This window comes from Hippocampus zosterae, chromosome 4 (genome assembly GCF_025434085.1).
Source record: "Hippocampus zosterae strain Florida chromosome 4, ASM2543408v3, whole genome shotgun sequence".
Classification (NCBI taxonomy): Eukaryota; Metazoa; Chordata; class Actinopteri; order Syngnathiformes; family Syngnathidae; genus Hippocampus; species Hippocampus zosterae.
In genome coordinates this window covers 17653958-17676094 of record NC_067454.1, presented here as the reverse complement: position 1 = coordinate 17676094, position 22137 = coordinate 17653958, and the positions used below count along the sequence as shown (strand labels likewise).

General features: G+C 41.2%; 1 protein-coding gene across 2 annotated transcripts in view; it reads left to right on the top strand.

The window, feature by feature from the left end:
• Nucleotides 1–22137, top strand: part of plekha7b (pleckstrin homology domain containing, family A member 7b) — an 89044-nt gene that overhangs the window by 28321 nt on the left and 38586 nt on the right. For both annotated transcript variants that reach the window (XM_052063588.1, XM_052063587.1), the window contains exons 4-8: nucleotides 7489–7572; nucleotides 13648–13744; nucleotides 14946–15050; nucleotides 16151–16223; nucleotides 16980–17080. In XM_052063588.1, coding sequence (XP_051919548.1) covers nucleotides 7489–7572; nucleotides 13648–13744; nucleotides 14946–15050; nucleotides 16151–16223; nucleotides 16980–17080 — 460 coding nt within the window. The remainder of the gene's footprint in view (nucleotides 1–7488; nucleotides 7573–13647; nucleotides 13745–14945; nucleotides 15051–16150; nucleotides 16224–16979; nucleotides 17081–22137) is intronic.

Sequence of the window (22137 nt, the reverse complement as noted above, 5' to 3'; positions counted from 1 at the left end):
CCAAATCAAGATCTATGGTGCTAAGGAAAGGGAAGGTGGAAAACAAGTTCCGGTTCACCATCTCAGGCACAGCCATTCCATCAATCTCAGAGAAGCCGGTCAAGAGCCTAGGGAAGGTTTTCGACTGCTCTCTGAGAGACACAAAATCTATCCAGTCGACATGCACGGAGTTGGATGGCTGGCTGAAATCAGTGGACAAGTCAGGCCTACCGGGGAAGTTTAAAGCCTGGGTATAGAAGAAGAAGAAGAAGAAAACCTTTATTAGTCTCACAATGGAGAAATTCCAGATTCACAGCAGCAAAGTTATGAAAGGAAGAAGTAGAACACCAGCACGGCATTCTTCCCAGGATCCTGTGGCCCCTCCTGGTCTACTCCGTCCCCATCTCGACAGTTGAGACCTTAGAGAGGAAGGTCAGCAGCCACCTCCGGAGATGGCTAGGACTTCCAAAGAGCCTGAGCAGCATCGCTCTCTACGGAAACAGCAACAAACTGCAACTGCCCTTCAAATCCTTGGAGGAGGAATTTAAGGTCACCAGAGCCAGAGAAGTGGTTCAATACAGGGACTCAAGAGATCCGAAGGTGGCTAAGGCTGGGATCCAAGTGAGGACTGGCAGGAAATGGAGGGCAGAGGAAGCGGTTGAAGAGGCAGATGCAAGGCTCCGGCACAGGTGCTTGACTGGAGTGGTCACACGAGGTCGAGCTGGGCTAGGATCCTTTCCATCTCCCCAGCTGAACACCAAGGGGAAGGAGGGGTGACGTCTTGTCCAGGACGAGGTGAGAGCAGCAGTGGAGGACACAAGAACCTGCAAGGCTGTGGGAATGAAACAACAGGGTGCTTGGACAAGATGGGAGAACGCAGTTGAGAGGAAAGTGACCTGGGCAGAGCTTTGGAAAGCAGAGCCTCAACGCATTAAATTCCTCATCCAGGCAGTTTATGATGTGCTCCCAAGCCCGTCAAATCTGCACACATGGGGCATAGCAGAGACACCGGCGTGCCCACTGTGCTCCAAGCGAGGAACCCTGGAACACATCCTCAGTGGCTGCACAAGGGCACTTGGAGATGGACGGTACAGGTGGAGGCATGATCAAGTCCTTAAGACTATCGCGGAAGCCATTACCGCAGGGCTGGCATGGGCTAAACAGTTCCGCCCCTCCAATAAAACCATCGCCTTTGTCAGAGCTGGGGACAAGCCTACCGCGGCCAGCAGAACATCATCTGCAGGCATCCTGACATCTGCAAGAGACTGGCAGTTGTTGGTGGATCTTGAAAAAAAGCTGAAGTTCCCCAGCCATATTGCAGTTACCACCCTACGACCTGACATTGTCCTCGTATCGGAGTCCACCAAACAAGCAGTGCTGCTGGAGCTGACAGTGCCGTGGGAAGATCGCTTGGAAGAAGCCTTTGAGAGGAAGCTCTCCAAGTACGCAGGACTGGTCAGCGACTGCCAGCTGGCTGGTTGGAGAGCAAGGTGTTTCCCTGTGGAGGTTGGTTGCAGAGGATTTGCAGCCCGTTCCTTGGCCAGAGCCTACTGTAGTTTAGGCATCGATGGAGAGAGGAAAAGGAGAGCCATCCGCAATACCACTGAAGCGGCAGAAAGAGCCTCAAGATGGCTGTGGCTCAAAAGAGGAGATCCATGGAGTCATGGTAGCTAGCTAGCTGTCTGGACACAAGCCGGGGCTTGATCAACCCCGGCTGGGTCACCTGGAGGAGGGCGTCTGATAGTTGAAAGACCCGAAACGTCCAGTGAATCCAGGAACATCACTGATGATGTGTCCAGACTAGGCATCAGCAGATGTATGTACACAGTTAGGGTGCAGTGTACATTATTTATTCATTCATTCATCTTCCGAGCCGCTTGATCCTCACTAGGGTCGCGGGGGGTGCTGGAGCCTATCCCAGCTGTCTTCGGGCAGTAGGCGGGGGACACCCTGAATTGGTTGCCAGCCAATCACAGGGCCGGTGTACATTAACACAAAAAATATATTATTAACACGTACAAAGACACACAAATGGTTGTTTGTTTGTTTTTTTCCTCCTCGACACTCCTCGGATCTACTTGGGACCTGTCTTAGATCTACCGGTAGATCAGGATCTACCTAATGGCCACCTCTGCAGTAGACATTATAATTATTATTAACGTAACACTTAATTGCTTTGTTAAAATGAAAAAAGCTGAACACCCCGATTGCTTAATCAATCACCTAATTGGTTGCAATTTGTTTGATGACAAGCAGTTGTTTGTGTCTAATGGATCCTAATTATGTCTTGAAGCAACTGCATGAGTGCTTTACAAAGGTGATAGCTTAACTACTTTATGGAGTCTTAAAGGACAACTATGGAATGTTGAGCTCCATTAATGTTGTCGATCAATGATCCTTAAAGTGTGGTACTAGTACCACTAGTGTTATTCGGGCTCCACTTTCGTGGTGCTTGAAAGAATCACTGCTCCGATAGTTTGTTTGCATTGAACTTTTTTTGGTATTGTTTTCGTGTATTTTGGCACAGTGTTAATATTCAAATTTTGCATAATGGGACAGTGAAATGCAATAATGTTAGTTTCATAAACACTTAGACCAGTTACACCACTGTATTTTAATGTTGGCCCTTGTAATACTTTTTCGGTGGTGCATGTTGTAAAAGGTTTGCGAAAGACTGATGTAGGTTATCTCCTGCAGGCGCTGGTATGGAAAAAAAGCACACCAGAACATCCAAAAATAATATTTTATCCCATTAAACAATAAAAAACACACACCATTAACTGACTGTTCACTCTCCCGTTGGCTTTGGTTGAAATTTACTCATGTGGCCATTCCTGTGACACTTAATTAAATGTATTTAAAATATTTGTAGTAGTGTTTGCATACTTCTATCTGTTCTGGCAGTATTGAAAACAGGACGAGAAGAGATGACAAATGTTTTCTGTCTCTAATGTTCGGTTTATCCACCTTTAGTGGACCAAAAAACAGTCATGCATTGCAATCACTGTGTTTTTGTCATTGTGAAATGTAAAATGGAATTCAGATACAAAACAGAACATCCGTTGTTACTGTTGCCCTGTTAACTTTCAACGAGATGATGTACAAAGGCTTTACCCTTTGTTCTCATTGAAGTGCCATCAATTGAAATGAGTACATCGTGACCTACACTATATCACAGCCGAATGCTTTGCATGCCTGGTGCGGCCCCTTGGAGCAGGGAGGTGGAAAGTCGTGCTGTTACTCTTAATTAACCTGGGATTTCCTGAGGCCAATGGCCCTTTACGTTCGCGGGGGCTCGTCATCTGAGACGTGCCCTGACCTTTATAGGGCCTGACACACTTGCTGCGGTCGTGTGTCGATACAGTATGTTTGTGTTTCAGAGCGGTGCGCCCTTGAACCTCCTTAATATGAATTGCTCATCACAGGAAGGAGGAAGACCGCGGAGGGGGAAGGTCAGCAAGAAGAGGCATTTTGTGTCAGTTCACTATATAGAACAAAGCTTCAAATTTGTGAAAAATTGAGCCTCCTACCTGCTTTCGGAGGCACCTGAAAGCAGCCCTGCCACCCCCTTTCTGTATAGTGAGCACGCACTTAAAGATGACAGACAACAAGGCACTCTCAAGTGACTATGCCAGTGCACAGTCCAGAGGGACGATGTAATTTTGGGACCCAGGCATAGTCAAGCAGCTACTAAGTCAAGTCAAGCAGCTACTAAGCCTGTCTGGGCCGCATTCTCCCCTCTGGGGCTGGTGCTGTACTGCTGGAAAAACGCCCTTAATCTTTTTTTTTTCTTGAAGACTTTTTCAGTTGCACTCTGAAAGTGAAGAGTCATTTGCCAAATGCAATGTTCATCTTCCGTCACAACTAGCATTTTGAATGTTAACGACGTGGTAGCCAGCACCAGTCTTTCAAATTGTGCCAAACTCTCTGACCGACGGTCAGACACTGGCAAGCCTTGGCGTACGTTTTGGCCTCTCCAATTTTCACAGCAGTCCCACTGCTTTGCTGCAAATTCCCTCAAGTGTTTTATACCCCCACCAAGGTTGTCACATTATCATTTTTCATGTGGTATTGATGCCGTCTCAGATTGCATATATTCGCAGAAAGATGACTGTCATCTGTAATGGTAGTAAATGGCTGCTGTATAAACTCTGTAGATGTGCTGCTAATGGTGATAATGATCGTCGTGAGTGACAATGACGAGGACAGGTGGGTCAGTGTTTGATTTGCAGTAGAACTAACCAGTAAGGATGACTGGAAAGGCTTAAATGTAAGGCTGCTGCGAAACCGATAGAGGTCGGTCAGCATGTGCAAATCACGCTGCGGAATGCTTATCTGCTTAATGGCTTGCTGAGAGAACGCGTGCACTATTATTAAGGCTTATTTCATTCAGCTTGCTTGACTGGATGTTGCTACATGACACTTCTGGGTATTTCTCTTGCACACTCCTACACACTCTCTCTGGGTGGTCTGATTGACTAGAACGTTAATGTTGTGTGTGCGTGTGCATGTGCGTTTGTAGTGCAGCCTTGTTTTCTCTTATTTAGTGTTAACATCTGTTTGCTATTTCTGGCAGGACAAAACAAGTGCGCAGCTTCACCGCATTAAAATATCTGCTTTTGGGGACAAACAACATTGATGTCTGATTTGTTTCATTGCAAACTGCAACAATAACAATGTCTTGTTAAGCAACATTGAGCTACATTTATGCATTGATGAAAATTCACGATTAATGAATTTGATGCACCCTCGAAAATGTTTTTTTTTATTTCCATTAGATACCAACAATATAGTGACAAAACCTCTGGCTGTATAAAATTCCTCAACCCCCTTCCACATAGTTCTTTACCACCATCGTGACATAACCAGTTCATACGGGGATTTGGAGGTGTGCTAAACTAAACTAAAAGTTTATTCCTCGGTCACTGGACTGCATAGTCAACTGCATCTTGGGCAGATTTCTGATAATTTAGCCAATTAAAGATCAATGTCTGATTGATTTAAGTGACCCATTCTCTCCCGTTGAGTTCACCTCGTTAATTCTTATTCTGACACTGCTCAAGAAACGTGAGAAACTTTTCCCAACACTATTTTGACAACTGATACAGTACAGAACATTCTCTATGGCTACACTTCACACATCAGCAAAGTCCAGCAGAGCAACTCCAATACTTGTACTTAGAAAAATGGGAGTTTGGACTTGTGCAGGGAAGGAAAACACGGAGAGGGAAGAGGATCTGATAAGCAGCTGAGGTATTCCCTTGAGTGGAGCCGGTTGGATCCATCCCATCCCGAACTACACACTATGAATCTGCACATTTCTCTGATTCATTTGGATGGATGAACTTCTGATACGTATCATAGTTGTTCTGAGAGAATTCCGATGAGCTGTTTCACCATGCCTCTGTGTCCGACATCAGCTCAGAAGGTCTCCAGCGAGTGCATGAGATACTGCATCTGTGCTATTATGTGGTATGATGAACAGATACAGTGCTGTGCTCAAGGCTCACGTCACGTTTGTGGTTGACATCACGACTCTCAATTTGTGTTAATGTACGTTGGATGTGCTCAAACCGCCACTACTTTGGTTCCACCTCTATGCCGCACAGCAATCGCAGTCGTGAAGTCTGATGTGAGATATGGGATGCAAGTCGTATGCAAACAGGAAGTATTTCATCTCAGATTAGTTTTTGCTGAAGCTTATTGAACTTCACATGATTTTGGATCCTTTTTCACCGACATTAAGCTGTCGGTTTATTTTATAATACATATTTTTGGGAAAGATTATTGCTGTTACGCTTTTGCACAATACTTTTATAATCCTTTTGTTCTTGCGCTCTCTGAATATATTGTGTTTGTGTTATCCTAAATGTGTGCTTAAAAACGTTTTAAAATGTAAAGAAATTAATTGGTTTGATAAAGTGTAATGTATCCCAAAGACACACACACACACAGTGTGGTATTCGTGTTTTGACATGTGCCTTTAAGGGACAAGCGTGTAACGTCTGCATCGAGCTCTTGTTGCCCATTTGCTATTGCTATATACAGGTATATATTTGCCATATCCATTGACGCTGTCAGGTCAGTGTAGCACATTCTCCATGCTCCTTATGTGTGTTTTCATTTTGTAATTGCATGTTTGACTGTTTGTTCAGATCACTAAGCAGCTGAAAGTGCCTCAGCGACTCCTTACGCTATCACTCTATATGGGAGGACACATGCCTTTTTTCTTATGTACTGCACAGCCACTGCAGTGCACGGCGCACTTCTGTTGGGTATGCTATCTGCAAGCAGGAATTTATTTGGCATTTCGGGATGACAGTGCCACCAGCACTAATGAAGTTGGCTGCAAACAAATAGATGTACTGTGCTGCAGTGTTGCCGCACTAACTGGGGATGCTGCAAATTCCGTAACAAATAGTTCAGAAGTAATGTGGCTGAAACAAAAGCCTCAAAGAATGCAGTTTTCTAATTAACGGGGGATGTGCTGGTGGTGCAGTGCTCTACAGTGTGTCCGGCGCAGATCAGCCCAAGATGAGTTGGTACCAGGAACAAGCCTGGCCCAGTGCCTGGGCATCTGGGTTTAGAATTGTGTACATAGTATATGGCTGTGGCAACCTTGTACTTGTACTTGTAGTGTTTATGTGTGATGTTGTTTGTATGCGCTGAATCTCTTGACATCAATACTGTTCAATATGTTGTATGAAATTTTCCAGAACGTCAACTCATAAATCTCAACATAGTGAGAAATTATGTTTGAATCGGTTGCTGTTGTTTCAGCCCATCATCGCAACAGGAATACAATCACCCTCAGTGCACCTAAAGCAATGAGTGTGTGAACATGGTTATTGCCGATATTTTGTATGCGGAGCATGTTTTTAGAACATCTGCAGAAGTGTTTGTTCACTCTATTTTTAGTCCAAGGTTATATAATAAAAGTTATGATTGGGAATGAAATATTTCCCTTGGCTGATGGTGATTAAAGATTAAATGGTTGGGGCGCTGAACAGAGCTAACAGAAAGCTGCACTGCTTCAATTTGGTGGCATCAAATTGTGCATACTGAAAAATAGTTTAGTCCTAATCCAAAGCAAAAGAACCTTAAAGGATTTGGTGAGTCAATGAGGGTTGTCATGACCAGCCTGCATGCATCCGTTATCTTCTGTTCTCTCGACCAATTTGAAAGATATACATGTGGGAATTTGGTGTTAGCTTGAATAATAACTTCACTCCATTTCGTGTTGGGCAATACTGCTCTCTGCTATCAACGTAAATTAACGTCGCAACTGATGCTGTTGTGTTTGCGTTGCAAGTATCATGTGACCAAACCAGGGTTAGCGGCCCCTCGTGTATGCTGCGATAACGAGTTTAACTATGGGGTGATGACATGACAATTTTAACAACATTTTACCAGGTTTGGGTTCAAACCATCACATCATATCTGTATGTTGGCTGTGCAAGAACCTGATACTTTCCCTGAAAAACGACTTCTTTTTCTGTTCTCCTGCAGCCATAACGTGAGGTGTACATCATTTCGGCACCCTGTTACCGGGCAGATTTCACCAGAAAACACGGAATACACCCTACAGGACAAGTGAGTTCGCCTTACATTTTTCTTCAGTTCAAGGTCAGGAAATAGGAGTTCCAAATGATACTGAGAGAGTGCCTAGTCAAAGTTTAATCATGCGGAACTAGCGCAGGAGAAGCTTTCAATTAAGACTTAATGAGAAAATGAGTTCAGCCACAGAACACTTACAGCAGTGGTTGTCAAACTTTTAATAAAATACATTTAAATGTAGGAAATATTAAATACATAACGTAAATATTGATCCACTTGTAATGTATTGCGTTACGTCAGTCTCATAGTATGGAGGTGCGGGGTTCAATTCAGGGCTCTGCCCTTCTTCTGTGCAGTTTGCATGCTCTCCCGGTGCCTGTGTGGTTTTTCTCTGGGTACTCTGGTTTCCTCCGACATTCCAAAAACATGCACGGTAGGTTAATTGAACACTCTACATTGTCCCTAGGTGTTATTGTGAGTGTGAATGGGTGTTCATCTATGTGTCCGCTTCGATTGGCCGGCAACCAGTTTCGGGTGTAGCCCACATACTGCCCGAAGTCAGCTGGGATCGGCTCCAGCAGGCTCGCAACTCTCGTGAGGATACGCGGCTCTGATGATGGATGCATGGATGGATACATGTGACATTTTATTTAAAAAAATACTTAAATTACACTTTAAAAAGCAGAGTTCATAAAGATTAAATGTAAATGTGCTGTACTCAAGCAGCGGCAAACTGGAGGGAGCCCACATGCCTCTGGATCCTACACTGTGTATAAAATGACCAACTTGGAAGGCATCTTACATATATATACGGTATATATTGCGCGTCGTCCCGCACGCGGTCTGTCCTTCCGTCTGTCCCTTTTCAAAACGTACCTACTTCACCGCGCCGCCACTGCGCCGCTCAGGCAGTGGCTCACTACGATCGCGCGGGCATCTTGGCGAAAAAATTTTGTCTACCCACAAGCATTGCAATGAAATTGTTAGTTATTTAGTAGAGCTAAACATCTCTTTATTTTCGCGATAAGCAATGAAGATGAACAAAAAGTTGAACCAAGCAACAACACTTTTGTGGGCCGAAGGCCCACCTTACCAGCCTTCCGCAGGAACTAGCTGATGAGCCGCCCGGAGGGCGGCGAACCAGCTAGTACAGTATAATTGCTCAAAGATGGGTTGTGTTCATAATCTGAATGACATTTAAAGTTGACAACATATCAATCACAGAGTATTTTTACGATGATGCCTGAATACAATCTCCACTCAGATACAAGATGTACTCAAATACATTTTCGCCTTTGTTCGTGTCACGTCTCACTAAAACTCATCATTCTGCTTTTATAGTATATTTCCTCCTAGGCTATTTATTTCAATGTCAGTAAAGTCATACAGCAAATGCAATAAAACATTGTGGTTTTTGTTGCCTGACTCAGTACCGCAACAGAGTAACGATCCTTGATGAGTAGTGTTGTTGTTGTTTTTTAACTTTTCCTTTACCTCAGTACGGAACATCGTGTTGTGTGACAGCTGGCTTTACCGCCTTTCATTTTATGACATTGCCAACACATCGTGCTTGCAAACCCGTCAAAGCCGCTTGATGGCTTTACAGCATAATTAAAGCCATTTTTTGTGCGATTATGTTCCAGCCGGCAGGTGGCGCATGACACGTTTGCAAGATGATCAAATATTGTCTGCTTGGAGCAGCACAAAAGTGACGTTGATTTATTTGCATTCTCCAGTTTGTAACTAAGAATAGTGTCAGGCGAATGCCCCTCGTGGATAAGTAAGTGGGAAGTTTCGGAGAGAATTTTCAGCAAGTCTACAGTAAGTGCAGAATAAATTTCCACCCTTCCAATTCAACTCACAACTCCCCACACATATTTCGCCACGTGTTTGGGAGATTTTGTTTGAGAGATTTGCAGACGCAACCCTGCTCTTGACCAGAAGAACATGATATTTATCCAGTCAAGCATGGTTGTTGGCAGCAGCAAACTTTGAGGCTGTTTTTCTTTCTCTACACCGGGGCCTCGGTAAGGACGAAAGGAATGATGAACCGGGCCAAATAGCAATCAGTTTTCACACAAAACCTTCAGGTGTCAGCTAGAGAGCAAAAAATGCCACCAGAACATCTAACAGAGGCACTTTAAATGCGGGCATGACTGTGCTGACTCCCATTTAACATGAGTTTGAATTTGAATAGTTTGTTTTGAGGCTATACATATGCAACCATATTATTTCAGTTGGTTATTTTTTCCTCCCGGGCGGCAAGGTGACCGACTGATGAACAGGTCCGGCTCACAGTACAGAGGTCCAGCATTCCAATCTGGGCTCTGGCATTCCCGTGTCGCGTTTGCATGTTCTCCCCGTGGCTGTGTGAGTTATTTCCAGGTACTTTGATTTTCTCCCACATTTCAAAAACATGCACAGTAGGTTGACAGAATACTCTAAATAGTCCCTAGGTGTAATTGTGATTGTGAATGGTTGTTGAAGATAGGCTCCAGTGACCCTCATGATGAGAAGCGGTTCAGGTAATGAATGAAGGGATGCATTTTTTTTTCTATTAAGTTGTACGGGGTATTGGCAACATTTAGGGTGGATAAAGTTTTGGTCAACATTTTTTTACATCACAAACCCCATTTTTCATTGAAAGGCCTTATTGACGCTATATTCCCGCTTCTTCAAAAGTTTATTTGGGTTAAAAAAATGTCCCAGTCTCCTTATTCCCAGGAGTCCTTGCCCCCAAAAAATTATAATGAAAGAAGTTATTATTTAAGACTAATTGTCCAGAGGTGTGAACATGAGTGTGAAGGGTTGTTTGTTCATTTACTGTATGCCCTGCAATTGACTGACAAGCAGTTAAAGGCATATGCCCTCCTCTTTCACAATAGCACTGTCTTTCTTGAGAATCCCACAGGAACCTGGCAGTTCTTAATACTACTGAGTTGAAAGTGGCTTTCTCCAGGGATTAAATGACTTTGTGTCATAGGAAAAAAAAAGGTTTCCCACGAGAACAGGTATTGTCTTGTGTACCAGTCTATATTTTGGCCTTTTAAAATTGGACTCCCATATTAATCATTACCCAGATAATCAGCTTCTCAGCTAAACACTCTATCCATCCAGTCTCTGAACCGTTTGTCCTCATAAGGTTCTTATGGCGCAGAAAGTACAGACATTTAACCTGATCCAATTCCCATTATTGTCGTAAGAAAGCCAGCCTTGACACTCTCACAAATGTGAAATATCACCCCTCCTCAGCGCACATACCGCAACAAATCTCCTGGGAAACTACTGCAATGACTGTCATGGTAAACACGAGTGAGTGTCACATAAAACAGCCCCCTTGATATGACAAGAAACATCCTGGAAGAGATGACTGCTGCAGTGCGCATTTTTCAGCAAAGAAGAGTTATGTCGACTTTGTTATCTTGTTTTCTCCACTCATTCACTCGTACTTCTCCAGCTCAATCGTAGTGCTGCACACCCGGGCAGGAAGAGGAGAGAGTTTATTTTCCCCTCCCTGTGAAAAAATGCAGGAGCGGCAGTGGCCGAAATGTCACGGAAACGGGTCGCACATTGTTTTCTATCATGAGCCCAGTCAGATTGGGAAGTAGATTTCGAAGCACCGGACCGTTGCATGTCAGCAGTGTTGAAAGTATTAAGTACACATTTTTTTGCTACTGTACTTAAGCACTGTATATTTTTCAGTAAGCATATTTCATTTGCGTATTCATTTTGATGATGACGTTTTCCATTTACTCCTGCATTTGTTAGCTGTACTTCTCCATGCTTTGTCAAATTAGGTTTGGCACTTTTTTCAACCTCCGCGGCTGATGTCACGACATTAAAAATACGTAAATTGAGACCGGTCTAAGTCAACCGTATTTGCAATCTGGATTGATTGAAATCTTGAATTTGAGTAAAGCATGATAGTTGCTACATTTTCACACTTTTTTTTTGTCTTCATCAGGGCATCTTTGACAAGGAGGAGGGAATTATGAACAGTTTAAAGAAGGGTTAGGGTTAACAAAAGCTTTAGCGTTTTGTAGTAATTGCTTTACAAATGTTAGCAAAAGCCTGCGAGGACAGATGAATCAGAGGTATTTTCAAGTTTGAATGTGATTGGCTCAGTCGGAACACAGCACAATCCCCAGTTATGAGGGTGTGCACAGTTGTGCAATCACAATATTTCAGTAATTTAAAGTTTTTTAATACTTGAAGAATTTAGACGTTTAGGTTATACAGTATGTTACATTCGTGGTACAAAAAAAAGTTTTGAAATGACCCATTGATCTTTTTTATATCACAAAAGCCCTGCATTTGAAAGAAGACAAGTTATATCCATGGTACACATACTGTTCTCTTGACAGCAAACTAACTTGAGACTTGCAGAACCTTCAAGGTTACATTTGCTGATTGCAGCCAAGCGTTACACTCTATTCAGCCTTAATCTCACTCAGGTCAAATGAATCCAAAATCAGTTTCACACAATCAATCAATTCCCAAGACTTCATCAAGTAGCCTGCCCTTCTCTAGTATCGACACTGTGAGATACCATATGATACATTTCCATGTTGATATTTCTCATTTCATATTGATTTGATATCTATGTATTTTTATTGAGTAAATGTGGCCCGCAGTTGCATGTCAGTCACAACTGTGACGTTCTCGTTCAAAAACACTGATGCAGTATTATGTGACAGCTTCAACTCCTAAGTATCTATTTAATCTTAACACGAGTGTGTTTGTGTCAAAATACATTGGCATTTGCACAATCAATGCGCATGATAAGACCACTGTTGTAAGAAATCAATAAGGCATGGGACAATGTCATGCAAACACCACAAATCAATAATATGTCCGCAAAATGCAAAATAGGGACCGGTATTTGAAAATGCTGTATAACGGCTCAATCTGAATATCGGATTAAAAAAAAAAACTGCTTCTCTTGTGAGGAGATACTTTGAATTCTAACACAATGTATGATATATTTTCTTTCTGAAGACTGTTCTGTTTGTCTCCTGACCTTATCTTGCTGCATGTCCATTGTCCTCTCTGGACTCTGTGTGCCAGCACCAGTGTCACTGGTGTCGGGACAGACGGTGTTACTAATTCCAGAAAATAGCCACATCTGTCTTGACCAGAAATCTGTGTTTCGGTTCACTCGGTCAGAGGAAATGAGCAGAGATGGCAAAACTCCTTGCAGTCTGTGCTTAAGTGGAGGGACAGATCCTTAAAAAAGAATTCTGGTAAAAGTACAAATTTACCTCAGGTACTTAGGTAATGAAAAATACTTGTAATGTAATCTAATCAGTATATAGCTTGACACAGTGTAAATTTACTGTCACTTCAAACACTCAACATAGAGGGCCCTATTTTCATGTTCAGCGCAAGGCTACCACAATGCGCAGTCTAAATGAGCGCATGGCTCAAGTTGTCTTTCTTTCAATATAGCGAGTCTTTTGCACAGCCATTCACAATTGGAGCGTCTCCTTTGTCAAGTCAAGTCAAGTCAACAGTATTTATAGAGCACTTTCAAACAGCCATCGCTGCATACAAAGTGCTGTACATGGAGCGATCTAACATACACAACAAACAGTAAGACGGATCGGCAATAACGGCGGTAGAAAGCACCAAGTAGTAAAATCAAGAACAAATCCAAGTTATGCTGAGTCGAACGGCAAAGAATACAAGTGAGTTTTGAGGAGGGCTTTAAAGATGGGCAGCGAGGAGGCTTGCCGAATGCACTCTCAATCGTGCGTGCGCCCGTGTGGTTCAAGACATTGATATACAAGATGTGCACTGACTGCATTATAGCAAAGTGTGATTTCTTCTGCGTTGTCCAATGGCAAGATATTGTAAACTATTTACAAAGGGGGTCAACGCCCTTTTGTGACTCTTTCCAATAGCTCAGTATTTAAATAGAAAGTAAAGCTGTTTTCACCACATGGAGGGAGTAGAGTCAAAATAAATAAGAAAAAAAATGTAAGTAAAGTACAGATCATGCAATAACATACCGTACTTAAGTCCAGTAATAGTATTATATTTGTACCGCTGGAAGTGAGAATGAACATCAGAGTGCAGCTGTGCTCACATGCTGACTTTTGTCTACCGTAGGATCGCGTCCCGCATGTCCAATCACCGATCACCCAGGATGGTCACAGAGTCCTCCAAGAATGTGACCACAGCAGCAATGGACACTTTGGCGTCAAAGGTGAGAAGATTTGTCCCAAAAAGTAACTCTTTACCATTTGCTGCTTTTTAATTATTTTCTCGACTCTGTTTGGCAAGAAACACTAATGTTGATGAAGTGGTTTAATCAGCTCGAGATGACACTGTCTTCATTCTGATTAATGACCACAGTGTGCAATAACGTAGTCAATATTTTTATGTTAAAACTGGATTGCAACTTAGTAAAATGCAAAACTTGTAGATTTTTTTTATTAAGAATGCAGGAAGAGTATGTGTTCAAGTTGTCCTTCACTTTTTGCGGTCTCGCTGCAGTGCAGATGTGTAAAATTTTGCTGTTGTCATTTTTGTCACATAGACAAATGTTACTGCAGGCTTCCGCAGCAATAACTGCCAGCCAGGAGGACAGACTGCATAAAAGACATAAAATGCCCAAAGTTTGGCATCATTTCACACTTAGAACAAGAAGACTAATGTGTCCACTGAATAGAACTCTCGAACACAACTGCCCATCTGAGGTTAAAAAAAAAAAAAAAACATCTCTACCTAATTAAATATAGGACAAATTGTAATCCCTCCACAGATGGTCAAGGTCAGACACATCAGCCGGTACACTTGCAATCGCTTTATAATCGCTTTCAAATAGTAACAGAATAAACGTACAACAAACACCATACACTAACTGCATAGCCACAAATGACGGCCAAGTGTTTAACACGCAGTGACTAACAGGTTAGCCAGTTAACAGCAAGCCAACACTCTTTCGCTTACTCCCACGGCACTCACCAGGCCAGGCCCCGCCTTTTAAAGGCACACACATTGCTATTGACATAGTTGACATTTTTTTCATTCAGATTTATTTGTAAATCAGTTCAAGGTTGTGTGACTTCAATACATATCAATTTTTCAACACGTACAAAAACTGTCTCCTTTTAGTGAGCCTTTCAAGTGGACAGCAGGTATATCTGCAGAAAGAGTACTTGTGAAAAATAGTTACACAGTATTGCACACTCGAGAATGACCTCGTATATTTCTAACATTATTAAAAACATCCTTGGTTGGTTCTGTATTTTCACATCTTGTCGTAAGGCCATGGCCTTTTTTTTTTACCATGGTTTTGACTATTTGAAGGTCAATACATCTCTCCAACAGGTAAGCACACTCTTGGTTTTTTTTTTGGTTTTAATGTAGGCAAAACAACTTAGTTCACCCTTGTGTCCTTGCAGGGATCGAGAGGTTCGAGTAAATGTCACAGTTTTGGCAAGAGGGATCAAGCCATTAAACGAAACCTCAACATCCCGGTGGTGGTGAGGGGCTGGCTCTATAAACAGGTAACTAATCATGTTTGTAGCAACAGTTTTGGTTTTTAATAAGTGTGAACATGATCATTTGTGACTAAATTAAAGTCAACCTGGTGAATTTTGGTAGGATCAACCTCAGAATTCTCAACAGTATGTACAAATGTTGCATCTACATTAACAAAATGTTTGCAATATTAAATACTAAAGCTAATTCGGTGGAACAGTGGTTCTAAAACCTTTGACACCCAAAGTACCTCCCCAAAAACCACCTCTCCAAGTAAACAATATGACCAACATTATGTAGTGTAGTAGCATGGTAGGCCCAAGTGTTCGTCAAAAATGAGGATGAGGTTTCATGCCTAAAACATGCATCGATTCCATTGCAGGACACTTTCACTTTAAACACAGTTTGAACACAAACACCTGTGCTTGAAAATAGGCAGACAAAAAAACCCCCAAAACAGTACTTTAATAATTCAGTTAAAATGTACTGCACATAAAAGCGAAATAAAAAACATCCTTAAATATTTTTAAAACTAACAGCTATTACAGTAAATGCAAATGCATTTTGTTTAAAATTTACTTTCAGATACTTTCAGGTATGTATTCCATTTGCAGCAGAAAAAAAGTGTTTCTCAGAAAATGTTTTGCTGAGAATTAATTCGATCATTTCATTATTTTTCATGTGTAGTTCATAAATTCAAAAACTATTTTAAAAATAATATAGCAAGACACGTAGAAACAACCGCCGCATGTGTGTAAACCTTGGACGAGACTGCATAATGATATACATGCACGGCTACACCAAATGGATAAGATTAATCCTGAAAGAGTGAAGCCATATAATTTCCAGCCAGCGTGGGTTCGGTTCCCCAATTAGTGATGGTGTGGATTTTAATGTGTGTGGTTGTTTGTCTCTATGTGTGATCCGTGACTGGCTGGTTACCAGTTCAGTATGTAGTCTTCCCCCCCGAAGTCTGCTGAGATAGGCTCCAGCATGTGTCCGCGACCTTGCTCAAGATAAGCGGTGTCGCAAATGACATGACGCGACGTTTCATCGTTTGAATGTCAATCAAACTGTTATTTTATTGTATTCCTAACCACACGTGCATTTTACTATGAACTTTCAGGACAGCTCTGGAATGCGACTCTGGAAACGAAAGTGGTTTGTTTTGTCCGACTTCTGCTTGTTTTACTACAAAGGTGAGCGTGAGTGATGCAATTGTCCAAGGTTACAAAATACATCAAAACGATTTGTGATGTAAAGAGTACGTCTGTTTGTAACGTCTGTTTTTTTCTATATAATGAAACCTCAGTTTTTCAATGACCTGATTTACAGACAACTCGGTTACACACTATTTTCAGTTTCCGAATACTCTTAGCATGGCTCTTTCTCACGCAGAATAAACATTCATTGGCTGACCATACTTGACCAATCCTGTCTAACTTTGCGTCCTTCATGGTGTCGTAAGAAGGGGTAATATTGTTTGTCACCTGTTTTTATTGTATCCTGTCAAGAGTTTTATTTGATGTCTGTGTTTTTCTCTTATCTTCTTGTTGTTCAACCGAGGTTCATTTGATTATGTTGGAATCTAGAATCCGAATAACTTGATTTCTTTGAAAACACATTTATGAGTTAAAACATTTATTTAAAAGCCAAAGAATTACCGGTAAGCAAGGATAGAAAAAAAAGACACCATTTAACTCAATTGTTCCCTCATTGAGATTGCGTGGAGATTATCATGGTGTGGTGCACCATTCCTCTATTAATAGATAAATCAAAGGCCTCCGAGTACCACCTGGCCTCGCTCATACAGTTGTCACCCGCAAATTATTACACACTTCCCCGTGACTCTGAACTATCAAATGTCTTGTAAACATCATAAAACATCTTGGCAGGACTCAGTGTTTTGGGTGCAATTACATGCTTGTGTTTATTTGTTATTGTCGTTGCTTTAGACAGCCGCGAAGAGACGGTCCTTGGTAGCATTCCTCTGCCCAGCTATCTCATCGCACCAGTTGCACCTGAGGACCATGTCAACCGCAAATATGCTTTCAAGGTAGCAATATTCCTTAATTGGTGACAAGATGATGAACACACATAATTAGTTTCGGGCCCATGATACAGCCTTTCATCATCTGTTGTTCGCGCTACAAAAGTAATCGAGCCATTTAATTTGGATTCCTTGCTAAAACGTAATTCATGTATAGTAAGGTACTGAGAAGCTAGAGGCTAACAAATATAGAAAGCCGTTTGAGCAGCGATATCGTTGAGCATTCAATCAGAATGCTTGACATTCAACTTTAGATAGATATATCAAATGGCTTTCAAGACCAGCCCACATCAATGAGTCAACAAGGTGGGAAACTGGCAATCAGCTGTATGTTAAGTCAAAGTTATCTTATAATGGCAAGCCCGACTCATCCCAAATGTACTACGCAGTTTAAAAAAATATATTTTTGGAGAGATTTGAAGTCAAATGCCCCGGGATAGCTGAATAATAAATCTTAACATTACACAGTACTATACAGCATTATTGAACAGTACACCTGATAGAGGTGAACCGACAACATCTAATACTAAAAAGTGTAATAGGGAGTCCTCAATATTTGCTAAGGTTGGGGACCATAAATCCTATTAAAACAGAGCGTCATTGCTTTCGATGGTGCTGAATGTCAAAAAAGAAATGATCAAACAGTCAACCCTTTCTACTAACAACAGTATGTTTACGTTCTGCAAGAAGAATTATTTTGCCAGCACAACAGAGAACGAGCTCTGAGGAGTTCTTCCAGATGGCCGAGGTCTGGTTGTTAACCTTTTTTTAATAACCCCCAGTGATGGCGGCCTCTGCTGCAGTGAATCTTTTACGTATTCCAGGCACGATTCCTGCATGAATTGGTATATGTACAGTCCGTCAAGCATGACAGACTTTTCTATGATCTGATTTATAGACTGATGGTTGGCGTGGGGAGTGACCAAAAACTTTTGGGTTTCATTTTCATTCATTGTACTAAAAATATAACAATGCAATTATTGTGAACGTCAGCAAAATCCCTCTGATTTTGCAACGATCCCACTGGCTACATAAGTGTAACTAGCAGTAATATTACAGCAAACAGTGGTCAAGTTTGAACAGGTGACTCCAAAGGATAACATTTAAATGTATATTTCCTTCTGTGAATTCTCCCAGAGGGCGGGAAATGCATTCATTTATTTCCGCCCCAGTGACAATGTTCTATACTGTAGTCCGCCATCTGTGGAAATATGGTGCTTGAATATTTTATGGAGCGCTGCAGCTGATGGGAATTCTGTTGCAATCACCCAGGACCCTAGAATCTGCTTGTACTTCCTGTTTTTGGATTTACATGTACATTATATGCCCGTAAACGTCTGAAGGAGTCATACTGCAATGTAAGATAATTGTGCAGCTGGGAATATAAATGATGGACTGTCCTTGCAGCTTGCAAGTAACTGTGGCATATATCCACAGAGGGGTGAAAAGAGCTTCTTAACTTGTTTTCACACCTGTGAGATATTGTCCGTTTCATGTGGTATAGAATTCATGAGCTGACAACAACTCACCTGTACATGCCTGTGTTGTACTGCAATAACTTGGATAGTAAATGTTGAATGGAGACAATAACTAGAAGTAATGTCTGCACATTGCAATCATCTTTGTTAAGACCGTTCATCCACCTTGTGATTTTGTCACATAACTGGGTAAAAGTTTACGAAGTTCACATATTCATATTTGGTATGTTTTGTGTGTGAGAAGGGGCTGATGAAAGTGTAATTTACCAGGATGTCCAAAATGTTTAGCAACTGCAGTGGACCCCCTGAAGGTGACCACATATTGTTTCATAAAGCTGTTTGACCATTTATTTGTCAAGTTTTTTTTAACACAAACAATAGCTGAAATATTAATTCAATTTATTTCCAAGTAAATTTATAGTGTGGTCAATGTCATGAAAATGCAAAAATAAGTAACATGATGTCGTTAAAAATTGTGTAGAAAAAATGTTTTATGTCGGTTGTTTTGGTGTTTTCGCCATTTTGTTTTAAAATCAGTCTAAACCGAGGAAAAAAAATAACTGAGGGAATTTCTGGCAGAGCTACACTAAACAACACTTTTGTCAGGTTTTTTTTTTTTTTCAGTTCAGGGGTCGTCAAACCCTTTCCTGTCCCCTGAAAGTATCATGGTGGCTATTATTTACAAATATGAAATGGTCAACACCAGGGTTTTGAGGCTTTATTTTTGTAACTGAGAGCTACTTCTTGAGTACTGATTAATGTGAAGGGTTACCAGTTTGATTAGCGCTTCAGAAGTAATAAATGTGCTCAAATTATTTCAGGGGAAGTCATCATCTCCAAATTAGCTATTTTTAGAATACTCTCGCGGGCTACTCAAGTGGACCACATTGGTGACACCCGGTCGATACAGACTTGAAAACAAACGTAAAAACTGCTTTGCACATCCACGCTCTCTGAAATTGAACATCAACTCGCTTGTGTTCTAAAGGGCAAACTTGCTTTCATCCACTTGGGTTACTGGATTGCATGAGGAAATAAAAAAAAAGGTCATCAACAACCATGTACTGTATTTCTAGTATTACTTTCTGATATTATGGTAACTTTTTTTTTTGGATGACATCGGTAAACATATACTGACTGAACATGTTCCCTGTAATGACCTGTCAAGGCAAGTTTACAGTCCGAGCCATTTGTTGTTCTTCATGTCTTCTGCTCTGATCTTCTTCTTGTTCTTTTTTTTAACTTTTTTTTTAACCCATCTCAATATGTCTCTCTCATTTCCTGTTGGTCAATTGCCTTCCATTGTGACCGGGTGTGTGTGCTCGGGCGGCGTGAGTACTGTTCTCTCTGCAAGCGGCCGTCCTGACTCGCACAAGCTTCCTGTCTTGCATGAATACTTGTAGGTATTTGATTTCACTTCCATTATCACCAGTGATCATCATCGTCAATGTCACCTCACTCTTCCTGGTGTACAATGTGCATTCCTAAATGTGCATTGGTACCGTGTTTTCATTCATGAACCAGCAACATATGGTGGATCGATACCAGAGCCCTTTGAGGTGCTCTTCATTTTAACAAATTGTTTTTGCCTTATTTGGATGGTGACACATTTGATATTGGAGCTGCACTTAGGGAAATTGAATCAGCAGGAAACTGCAGTGTCAGCACCGGAGTGACATGCACAGTGTTTGCACGGTTGACCAAATATGCTAATGAGTCGATGTCAAAATCGGTTCATGCTTGCAATCCTGGTTTTGTTACCATTCATAGCAACCAATGTCGAATTGGTTTGGTAAGCCAACACCAACAAATAGTACTCCCATTGGCTCTGGTATTTGTCCTGTCATGTTTTTTTTCAGCCATCATGATGTCATTGTCCTCATGAAAAAGACCAGTGGTGGGAAGTACAAATATTTTGTCACTGTCCTAAACTCTGTTAGTACCAGCAATTTTAACAATGGCGCCAGCCATTTTTGTATATTTTAACTGATGTTTCAAGATCCACAGAAGATTATGTTCTATCCTCAGTTACACATTGAACCTACCAAATGAAAGAATAAGCTGTCTTCTTTCCAAAGGGAAAAACGATTGTGGATTCTACAGGTTATCTTCTAACACAGCTAAATTTTACGAAACTGAGCAGCTCATATAATCCGGGGAAAAAGAACAACTTTTTGAGTCAACAAATATATAAAGCAGAACAGAGGCTTTGATGCAAGTATTTTTTTTCTTTTGTGACACCAAAAACAGTGGTTCCATTCTACAAAGCAGGTAAACATTTAGGAATTGTTTTCAAGAGCAAAACATGACCAAAAACAAAACAAACAACCCCCCCCCTCCACCCCCACTAAAAATGACATTTGAAGTCTAGCCTTAAAGTTAGTTAAAAATGTGAAGGTAGGCAGAGTGAGTAGGGACGGTGTCAGAAAAAAGTGTCGTTACTAGTGATACATTCAGCGCTTTGTTACAGCTGCCGCTGTTGTGAAAGCGCTATATAAATCAGCATGTATTGTATTGTATTTGATTACATACTTTCAAACCTTTCGATACAAATAAACCATGTATATTTTAAAACTCTTAAGTGAATAAATATAATTCAATTTTACAGGCAAAAATCGTTTCTTCCGCTATGTGCTCTCTGGCTGATTTATGAAGCCATCACATCATTAATGATCCTCAAGTAACTGAAAAATGGTCACACAGCTAGGAAACGATTTTACGTCTAAAATGGCGCATTACTAACCTCTACTGGCAATTTTGGCTCATTACCATTCCTCGAGTGCTTGGATTTCAATGGGGAGCACAATCCAAAACCCCTTCTCTGCGCCTCCGATTAAAAATAAATATATGGCAATGAATGTTTTGATTGTAATGAACGACTTAATTCATTCTTGCCATTCAGGGAGTTACTCTAAATAGGTCATTTACTTGTGACTTTAGTGTATTCATTTTTCTTCTTTACACTTTACTCTCAATATTTCCATCCCAAATTCAGTTGTTTTACTTTTACCAAAGTCGTTTTTATTTTTATTTTTACAGAAGTATCTTTACTTGTATGCACTTTTAAATAGAATGTGAGTACATTTGTCACCTCTGGAAAAGACGCAGTTCACATTCTATACACCCCCCCCCCCCCACATGCAATACTTGTCTCCATGAATAGCTTGTAGTCTGTAGTCTGAATGAGCTTCAGGATATAGCACCTAGTCAGTGCATTTTATTGCACTGTATCTCTCACATTATAACTCAGAGCTGTTTTTATAACAGAATTGTGAAATTGCCTCATTGGGGTTTATGTGTATTTTCAAATGCAAAACGATATTAAGACAATACGGGGTTCATTCTACCAGTCAAAAGCTTTACAGCCTTTACACTGATGGTTGAACTTGATCGTACAGTCGAACCTCGTTAGAACATACAGTAGCTCAAAGGCCTTTTCACTATTTTGTGGGAAAAATTTGGTGGTCATAATGAAGTTTATGATATAGAGGGGGTTCGTTGAAAGCAAAATCAGCAAATAGAAAATGAATTAGGTGAAATCAAGACTTTGAAATGTGAATATTGTAGGGGTGAAAACATTTTAAA